Below are 10,134 nucleotides of genomic sequence, written 5' to 3' on the forward strand. Positions count from 1 at the left end.
CAGATTGTTTGTAAATATAGAAAAACTACTTAAAAGAAGTAATTTGTACTGACTGTACTAAACTAAAAATAACCTTTACAGAATATGGTGATATTCTGTCTCATTCTTCACTGGCATACTTTTCATACTCTTTAAAAAAGCATTCTGGTATTGTTAGAAAACATTTCCTTCTCACTTTATTTTTACTCTGTGTGATTCCTTTTCATTTAATGCTGCTGGATTTGTTTAATGAAGCATTTATTGTTGAAAAGGAATGTAGCAGTTACTGCCCTCTTGTCCACAGCCATTGAAATAGGGAACCATGAAGGTCGTATAAATAAAAAGGGACAAACACCTCTCAGAATGGACTGATCTGTAAACTTGGCTTCTCGCATCATACTAAATACTCTATTGTTTGCCTAGTTTACTGCTTATCCGGGCCCCAGATGAAGAAGTTACTTGTTTGTATTATTATTTTTTTTACTAGCAGACTCACTGAATGCAAATGATTTACATTTCCTGTTCTTTAGTGTCTGAGAGAACTGCTGTGTCAGTCAACACTGTGGACTTCCAGTCCTTCTTGTTCAAGTATGATCAGCCTGGCTACACGTTCCTTATTGAACAGCATCAATATTGCTGCAGCTTTAAACAACGGTCAATGGCACCTGAGAGCCAAACTACTGCACATCCTGCAGAAGATGTTTCTTCTCCTGGAAGTACCGTAAAACTCAACTGCTGGGTTCAGTGAGAATACAAAGAGGTAGATGTTTAAGAAGGTTTAGACATTTACCTCTAGGTATGCTTTTTAAATGACTCCTTGTGGCTTTTTGGTCCTTTCTACCAAATGAATTAGTTATTTTTCTCTTGCTAGTACCTTTTCTGCTTTTTTTTTTTTTTTCCAGCAGTGGGTACGGAAACAAGGATGATTTTTTTTGTGACAGCATTCAACAGATCAGTCCCTCGGACAACATTTGTGTAATTAAAGTCAGCAAAATGGATTCATGAAATTAGTTAAACCCAAATTTTAGCATCTATTTAAATGCTAAGTACTCAGACATTCTCTTTAACTTGACTTCCACTTGAAGTCTACTGAAATTATGAAGCACTTCTGGAAATCAGACCATTTCTTTACTTGCCCATTTATAGGTTAAGCCCATCCCTTTTGGAAAATCTGTGTTGAATCACTGTTTCAGCTGTTGTGAAGATAAAATGATGCCTAGCATCATTTTGTAGCAACACTGTAAGGTTTAAGAAATCAGTGACCACTGATACCTTGAGGACCAAACTTGCTTAAATGTTAAGTCACGTAGGTGGAATCACTGCCTGAAATAGCACAGGCAGCTGTTCACCTAACAGGTCTCATTTCCAGTGTTACTTCCTAAAATGTTCGTCTCTTGTTGATGTTCTTCAAGAGATTTTTATGAGGCTATAAGGAGAAAACATACATTTGAATTAGCAAGAGGAAAAGTACAGCTGCTACTTCATCCAAATCATTTTCATTAGTTAAAACACAGGTGAAAAGACAAAAGCACTATTTTGCTTTTTGACATGAGTTTTGTTTGTTTGTTTGTTCTTCCACATAAACGTTTCTGGCAATGCCAGATACAAGAGATTTAGCATGGATCCAGGCTTGGGAAAGGTTTTTCCAATAGGCAGGTGATGCCATTTTTCCTGTAGAATTCTGTCTGCACGTGATTAATCCTCGCATGACCTTTCATCGGCTGCTCTGTGGGCTTATTTATGCGCCTCCCATACTCTGAAGATGACAAAACAGCGACAGGTCTTGCCATTTCCTGTGAAAATGTAACATTCTCCTTATGATAAAATCACAGAGCGAATACTTGGCAGTTATCTACTGCTAAATGTGCTGTGGCTGGGGGCACAATAACAGATGGAACTGTACAGCATCTGCTATACAAAAGTATATTTATTTAGCAGTGATCTGCACTCTTACTGTTCCATCCCTGACCTATTTTTTTATGTATATTAATAAACCACGAATGTATCACTAGATGACAAGATGATAAGGTATCAAACTGTGACACACACACACACACACACACAGGCGATCACCATGTGATTACTGGCAAAGTAACTACTGTGTTACTGGAAAGTGGCACAGATTTTATTTTCATTCTTATTTTTCTTGTGCATGGACTTGCACAACTGAAAAACCAGAGATTTAGTTTGTGTCCCTTATTACAGGAACCTTACTTATTACCCTGCTTGCACAATTCAGTAAAACCATTATATGAAGAAAAAAAAAATCAAAGCCTAAAGAAAAACCCTGCACAACCCTTGGTGCGTGCAACCTTTCCCTGGAGGACATAAAGCATGCTATTGGATTTCTGCATGATGAAAGGTTTTACTAAAACTGCTTGTAGTTGTAAGATTATAGAAATAACTGCTCTGCAATGATGGGAAGCAAAGTTGCTGAAAAATAACCCAACCAAGACAAGATTATTTTAAGCCTGTCCTTAATAAACTGCATTTTAAGTGACTGTGCAATCACTAGCTGCAATCTGCAGTTCCTTCCTGTGCTGCAGCAACAGGGAGCTCTGGAGTCAGAAGGGAAAGGCAGGGTTTGTTTGTTTTTCTTTCCCTAGCCAAAGGTCTCAGATTTATCAGGCTGCTTGTGTGTTTGTGCACTGGCTAACACAATAAGCCTTGGTCCCCAATGTGTTTACCTAGTACTGCGATATAAATAATATCTACAAGAAGAATCAAAACGCAGACCACACCACAGTTCAGGTACAAACAAATGAGCTCTTTCCTACAACATAAATGGGTCTGAGCCATACCAAAATTTACGATTGGGCCTGTGAAACATGTGAACTACCACATTTCCTGCGAGAATGCAGGATGAAGTACAGACCCAAGGGAACTCGTAGCAGGGCAGTCAGGTGTGTAACATATCCAGATAGACAAATCTAGACCTGAGACTCTTGGGAAGATGGTGCAAGCCCTTTTTTTCAAACAAAACAGAGCATGAAAAAGCAACTATTCTTTCTCCAAATCTCCTACAGCCTTCCTGCCCATCTTGCTCCACCCCACTGAAAGCTATTCAGTACACCAAGTTCCAACCCCACCAAAACAAAAAGCAACAGTCAAGAACAGAAGGCAAAAAGATCAGACCATTTTCTCCCCATCCTTCCTGTGGATAAATATGGAGAAAGGAGAACTGACAGATTTTTTCACAGAATCACTGGGTGGTTTGGGTTGGAAGGGACCTTATCATCCAGTTCCAACCCCCCTGCCATGGGCAGGGACACCTCCCACCAGACCAGGTTACCCAAAGCCCCATCCAGCCTGGCCTTGAACACCTCCAGGGATGGGGCATCCACAGCTTCTCTGGGCAGCCTGTGCCAGGGCCTCACCACCCTCTGAGTGAAGAATTTCTTCCTTATATCTAATATAAACCTACCCTCTTTTAGTTTAAAGCCATTACCTCTTGTAATATCACTACACTCCGACACAGAGTCCCTCCGCAGCTTTCCTGCAGGCCCCCTTTAGGCACTGGAAGGCCGCTGTAAGGTCTCCCCGGAGCCTTCTCTTCTCCAGGCTGAACAGCCGCAACTCCCTCAGCCTGTCTTCAGAGGAGAGGTGCACCAGCCCTCTGATCATCCTTATGGCCCTCCTCTGGTCTTGTTCTAATATGTCAATGTCCTTCTTATGTTGGGGGTCCCAGAGCTGAACGCAGTGCTCCAGGTGGGGTCTCACAAGAGCAGAGTAGAGGGGGAGAATCATCTTCCTCGCCCTACTGGTCACTCTGCTTTTGATGCAGCCCAGGATACAGTTGGCTTTCTGGGCTGTGAGTGCACATTGCTGGATCACATCAAGCTTCTCATCAACCAACACACCCAGGCCCTTCACTTCAGAGCTGTATTTCATGATTTTTGTGGGTTCTGCATTCAGCAGATATAATTTTTACCAACAGCTGGCTGGGAAGCATCCCATTTCATGCCCTCACTGTGTGTAATTCTACCACTGTTAACACTTGAAATCAGCAGTAGCAGCCATGTGCAAACACTCTCTCTGCAGTCACTGCATTATGTGCAGCTAAACTGAGCGTCTGTGATTGTGCTGCTGGATTCCCTGGGTGCACCCACGCACTCTGCAGGGAACGAAGGGCTAACTTGTAGTGGTTTGGGTTTTTTCCTCTTCAAAGAAAGAATTGCACTGTGGTAGATTCCGCCTGTCTCAGTGCTGTACTAGAGAGATGTGGATTTGGGCATTTTTATTTATTATGTTTTATAAAATTGTTAGTATTATATAAAGTCAGTGGGGGCCATTGAGGTAATTGAAGAGCAGAAGTTGAGTACGTGACCTGCATTTAATTACGGGTAGGTCCAGTGTTGGGCATCATCACGTGTGTGAGGATCATGTTGCAATGTTTAACAGCTGTGGTTTTGATGTGCCTCCACGCTAATTAAGGGACTGGATTAAGGGACACCTGTTCAGAACAGTTCCCAGGCAGAGTCACTTGCACTCATTGCCCAGCAGGGCTAGTGTGCATTCTGACCCAAAAGCGCTTGCTTTAGCAAGCAAACTTTTAGGAAAGTGAGTTTTGCTGATACTGAAGGGATGCGAGATCTCAGTTAAAAGTCTTAGCTTTGCACTAACAGAAAAACTGTTTCTACACAAATTTCCCAGATGGGTTGTTGGGTTTGGGGGTCATGGTGGGATTGGCTTGGTTTAACTTAAACAAAAAGGATCATTTTTCATTAGTCATTTCCATGGCTTTTGGTCTTACGTAGGTTTGCAGTTTTGTTACTGGGCATGAGCAGGGGATAGTAATGGGAACTTTTGTGATTCCCTTGGGCGCATCTAATGCTCCCTGCACTGTCTGATGGAGTTGAAGGGGACTATGATTGTGCACTGAAATGTCTGGCATATATAGCTGCTAGTAAGAGGAATTACAAGCAGTGACCTTTGTCCCAGTTTTTCAACAGTTTTATTACCTAGCAATTACAGTAATTTTAACTTCTTCTCTCTTCCTTCTTCCATTTCTATCATATCTAACGCAAGCAACCACTCTTAGCTTACCCACCTCTTTCCATTCTATGAACCCTCTGCATTTTTGAGGACATTAACACACAGAGGTTACATTTTGTCTGTTTCTGAACATCCTCTGCCTCTTTGATTGTCTGTGTGTGTATATATACACATGTGTATATGTAATGTGTATATGTGTATTATTCAGATGCTGTATGAAAAAACATATTTAAATGTATGTATATATTACAATATTTTTATTTTCAAGGCATTTGTTTAAAAATGTGTCTGCATACTTCCTTAGCTATCAGGTTGCACACTAAATCCAGATTCTGCTGGCCTTTAACGCATTGGCTTCAGCTAGCCTTTTCCAGGCATGTCCATGGTCTTCTGATTGACCTCCTGTTTGCATGAGCTCCCTATGAATTGCCTTCCTGCAGGGCAATCTGGTGTAAGTTTGAGTAACAAACACACCAGCTTCAGAGACCTGGGCTGTCTCAGCAAATGTCGATTGACACAGCAGAATGCAGGGAGTGAGGATGTCACAAGGCAGTGGTTGAGTCAGAGTCCCTGGTTCCAGTCCTCTTAGCAAGAAGAGTTTTCAAGCATCACAGAAGTAGCTGTAGGACCACCAGAACTGCAAACTCCCAAGGGGCACAGACTGATCAGAAGTTATCCTCAGTAACCCTGAAACTCTGTAACAGGTGATTTGCCTCCCTGTGTGTACCTATTTCCCACACCCTTTACCTTAAATAAGGTTTGTCACATGGAAATCCACAGGATGCAAAGAGCAGGAGCTAGCTCAGGTGTCTTGACTTGCTAATAAACTCCAGCCACCTCAAAATGTAAAAAATACCTTTAACAAAGAGAAATTATTAAGGGGTTACCTCATCATTAATGTGAAGACCATGACTCTTTGAGTGTTCTCTGTCACATCGGTGAAGTTTTTGCTTGTAACCCTCTGGTCTTTTAAAAATAGAATCATAAGTGGAAACCCCTCCTGCCTTGAGAAAATGAGAAAAACGGCTAATTAGCAGTATTGTTCAGCTTTATTGGTTACATAATACATGTAGTCAATTCAATAATAAAACAGTGCACATATAGCATTAGATGATGGCAAACGTAATATATCTGAGGTATCATTAGCATGTTTGGGTCATTCCTTTGAAATAATTTGCAATAAAAATACCAAATTAGGTGTGGTTATTTATTTATTTATTTATTTATTTTTGATCTGTTCATCTTTCAAATTTCCCTTGTGGCAAATTACCTCAATTTTTCCCTGTAATCTGTTGAAAATTTTGGAAATGTAACTGCTTTATTTGTTTGCTTTACTTCTGTTTTTCTGAACTTCATACCCTCCTTCTTGAATTCGTAAATTTGTCAAATAATCTGGCACTGTTATGTAAAAGGAAAGCTGGGAGTTTCAAAATTCATTTGGAATGAAGAAAATATTAGTGCTCTGCAATGGAATCACTATTTAATTTCTGATTAAAGCAGAACTGAGAAGAGTTCAGACACCTGCCACAGTGGTAATCCTGTCAACTGTAACATATGAAAATAAAGCAAACCCCAAGCCAAAATATTATTACATTTATGGTATCTGTTGACATAGTTACATCCTAAAAACAACATGAAAGACCTAATCTGCTAAGAAATGCATTAGTGAAATCCAATAAAAAAAAAAGTTATCAGTGGAGGAATTTCAAAAACAAAAAGACCCATATCCCCTGTTTTAATATGCTGTCAGTTGTTTAAGACCTTCATTAAAAGGTCCATATTCCAGTGAACATGCCAATCGATTATTGTTTTTATGCATGGTTTACTAGCCCTGTCCTAGATGATCTGCTTTAGATCTTCTGCCACAGGTACAGAGACAACACTTCTGTGCTCAAAATCCTGGTAGCTCTTTGCTGTTGTTTCTCTTTGCTGTTAAATGCTGACTTACTAGGCTGCAGTGGTGAGGCATCTTCTGTGTAATGCTACTGAAGCTAAGCACTTTGCAAACATTCATTAATATTCCAGGCACAGATAAAATAGGTAATAGCTTTCTCCATGTCACAGAAAAGGAAACAGGACATGAACTGGCTACAGTAACTTATGCAAAGTAATACTGGGAGTAATTGTCAGCCAAGGGATTAAGAGGTGGGTATTTCTGGCTTTGGACCATGTGCTAAGCATCTTCCTCTATTTATCTCTGCTTCAGTCTCTGCCACACAGTTTTTATGGGTCTTTAAGATCAAAAAAAAAAAAAAAAAGAATTTCCCTTTTCCATATAAATTGAAATTTTCCAATGGTCTAATTCCTTAATTGTGCAGAAGAATGGGTCAAGTCTGGTTCCTCCCCTGTGGCCAGGCCCTGTGCTGTGAAGAAACCTATTTAACAGCTGTTATCACTTTCCGTTTCCATGCCACTGGAGCAGCTTTTTCTACAAACCAGGTCATCGGGAGTGTGAAAGTGGACTTTGTATTGTAAACAAAAGTTCTACCATATGGTTGCTAATTCTGTGCAGACTGGACGGACATCCTTCCTGCCAGCTCCACCACCCTGAGCACACCAGCCAAACCCTCTGACCTTCCCCAGCCTTACTCCTGTTGTGCCTTCCCTGCCGTGTCCTGGTAAGCACGACACTGACTGCGCTGGTTCACATTTGGCTCTGAGCACCTTCCCAAGGTGACACTGAGATCCACATGACAGCATTGAAAATGGCAGGGCCTCCAGCGGGGCCACCGGGCCAGCGCTGGAGAAATCTGCACTGCTGCTCACTTAAGGGACAGCGGGTTCGCAGGGTCTGGCCAGCCGACTGACACATTAAGTGTCAGTGTAATACCTTTTGGAAGCATTCAGTTATCAATGCAGATGTCTGTTTTATTGTTTGAGCCGCTCTGTTGATTTTTCACATTAAAGTTAAGCATACAGAGAAATCTGTGTGATGCACACTGGAAACCGTTTCCCTTGACTGCAAATGGGGCCGTGTCTTACAGAAGGGCCTCAGCCCGCCTTTGTCAGAAAAAAGCAGGCAGTGCACCCATGCCTCGAGGCAGGTGGTGCCCTTCATCACCCCACCTCTAGCATTTCCCTAAAGACATTTACCTTGCATTTCAACAGCACTACGGGGCTGGTGGGTCCTTAATCCTTGCACAGCTGCTGGCAAATTTATCTGCTTTCTGTCATCACCCAGTGAAAGATACTTCCCTCATTTTCTATCCACACGTAGCACATACCTGTCACGCTTCATGAAGGCCTTTGAAGATGAAAATTGCTATCTGAGTGCCAAGTTACCACATCAGACTGCCTAGCTCAAGCGTAGAGCATGGCATTTTCGTAGGCCTCCCCCCTCCCCAGCTGGTAACTCACGCCCTTGAGATGCTTCCCAGGCGCCAGGCACCCTGCCAGCTGTGCAGGACAACGAGCACTGCTGCCAAAAACACGGGGGCTTCGCTTCTCCCCCCGGCACCAGCCCTCACCTGGGCCTCTCGGTGGAAGTAGCTGAGCTTCGCGGGGCCCTCTCGCCTAGGCGGGATGTAGCTGAAGGCAGACAGGGAGGAGACGGGAGGCTGGCGCCTCCTTCCCACCCCGCTGCCTCCTTCTTCCTCATCCCCTCCGTGCTCTCCTGCCCCTGCTGGGGCGGGGGCCGCCATGTTGCCTGCTAGCGTTACCCGGTAACGCTCTGCCATGGCAGGGCGGGTGCGGGCGTCCCGGCCAAACGGGTCATGGAGGAGGGAAGGGCCGGGCTGAGCACTCCTGGGGTGAGGCGGTGTGGCAGGACCAGGCGGCCCACAGGGCTGTGTCTCAGCCCAGGGAAGCTCAGGGTGTGTGTTAAACCTGGAAATGTTTAAATGTGAGGCCACAGATTTAAGCAGCAGCCTCAAGGCTGCCTCACCAGGCAGCGTGCCCTGCACTCCGCCCAGCCTCCAGTTCCTTCCTCCCTTCAACCTCTGATTTATTACTGTCTCTGGAGGCTGGGGAATCACAGAACCACAAAGTATCCCAAATTAGAAGGGATCCCCAGGGACCATCGAGTCCAACTCCTGGGTCTGCACAGGACCACCCAAAATTCAGACCTTGTGTCTGAGAGCATTGTCCAAATGCTTCCTGAACTCCAGGCAACAGGGTGAGAACTAAACTGGACCAAAGAGGACTGACTTTTTCCTTTGGGGTTTGTACTATGCCAAAAATTCCCTCCCCTGGGACATTCCTGCACTTTGAGGGGCTGAATAAAAAGCACACCAAAACATGGTATTTCCAACAGCACTTTGGAGAACTAGGGGTGTCTTCTGCCCTGTCACCCAGCTGGGCACATTTTTCTGATGAGGTGTTTAGCCATTTCAGTCAGTTTGGTCTGAGGTACACACATACTCAGGTCTGGGGCACTAGAAGTGAGCAACTTCCAGGAGCAAGCTCTATTAACAGATCAGCTCTAAAATTGCTTTACTCCACTAGCACCTGGCTCCTATTTTCTACATTCATTTCTCAGTTATCCTGTGTAACTATGACCATGATGTTTCCTATTGTGCTTCTTGGGGATCTGTGACTTAATTTGTGTTACTGCTCTTTTCTGCCACTGCAATATTAGCGCCATAGGTACAACATTGTTGTTATTATAGTTTCAGTATTTTTTGGCAAGCACTTTCACAACAGCAGTCTTCCAGGCATTTTGATTTTTACTGAACATCCAAAAAAAGAAAAAAAAGTAAGAAGTATTCAGTCAGGGTACCAGACAGAAATCTTTACAACCAATTCCTTCAGGCATATTGGGTCCGTGTAATAATGACGTAAAAGTCCCTTTTCTACTATGTAGCTGCCATTCGCCATTAACTAATTGACTGACTAACGTAGCATCTTCTCCTTTTCAACTGCAATGGGGAAGTATTTGTACTCTACAGACCTGGTGTTTTTTTTAATCATTCATGACAATTTCCATCTGCTTATCTAATAATATCCCTCTACCAATTAGGGTTCTCTTCTTCCTGTAGCACTGGTCAAATTACCACAGAGTATGTGAGCAGTAGAATTTAAAATCCAATAGCTGTATGATATCAGCTTCCTACACAGAAACACACATGCCACTGTGCAAGTGCTGTTTTGTAGTTTAGTCCAAGCACCAAGAGATTGCAAAACATCTTATAAAAAGCAGCTCAGCTGAAGCTGTAGCTATAA

General features: G+C 43.0%; 1 protein-coding gene across 1 annotated transcript; it reads right to left on the reverse strand.

The window, feature by feature from the left end:
- Positions 1 to 1,060: 1,060 nt before the first annotated feature.
- CFAP90 (cilia and flagella associated protein 90) lies at positions 1,061 to 9,503 on the reverse strand. The gene is made up of 3 exons (XM_013182043.3): positions 8,442 to 9,503; positions 5,862 to 5,978; positions 1,061 to 1,772 (listed from the first exon to the last, which is right to left on the reverse strand). The coding sequence occupies exons 1-3, from the start codon at positions 8,649 to 8,651 to the stop codon at positions 1,593 to 1,595; spliced, it is 507 nt and encodes a 168-aa protein (XP_013037497.3). The 5' UTR covers positions 8,652 to 9,503; the 3' UTR covers positions 1,061 to 1,592.
- Between the last annotated feature and the right edge of the window lie 631 nt (positions 9,504 to 10,134).

Source organism: Anser cygnoides, chromosome 2 (genome assembly GCF_040182565.1).
Source record: "Anser cygnoides isolate HZ-2024a breed goose chromosome 2, Taihu_goose_T2T_genome, whole genome shotgun sequence".
Taxonomy (NCBI): Eukaryota; Metazoa; Chordata; class Aves; order Anseriformes; family Anatidae; genus Anser; species Anser cygnoides.

Bases quoted from the DNA above. Each gene is read 5' to 3' on its own strand.
- CFAP90 (XM_013182043.3), bottom strand. From the start codon at position 8,651: ATGGCAGAGCGTTACCGGGTAACGCTAGCAGGCAACATGGCGGCCCCC. The intron at 5,979-8,441 runs GTGAGGGCTGGT...CATTTTCTCAAG, and splicing joins ACTTCCACCGAGAGGCCCAG to GCAGGAGGGGTTTCCACTTA. The intron at 1,773-5,861 runs GTAACCCCTTAA...ACATTTTCACAG, and splicing joins GTCTTCACATTAATGATGAG to GAAATGGCAAGACCTGTCGC.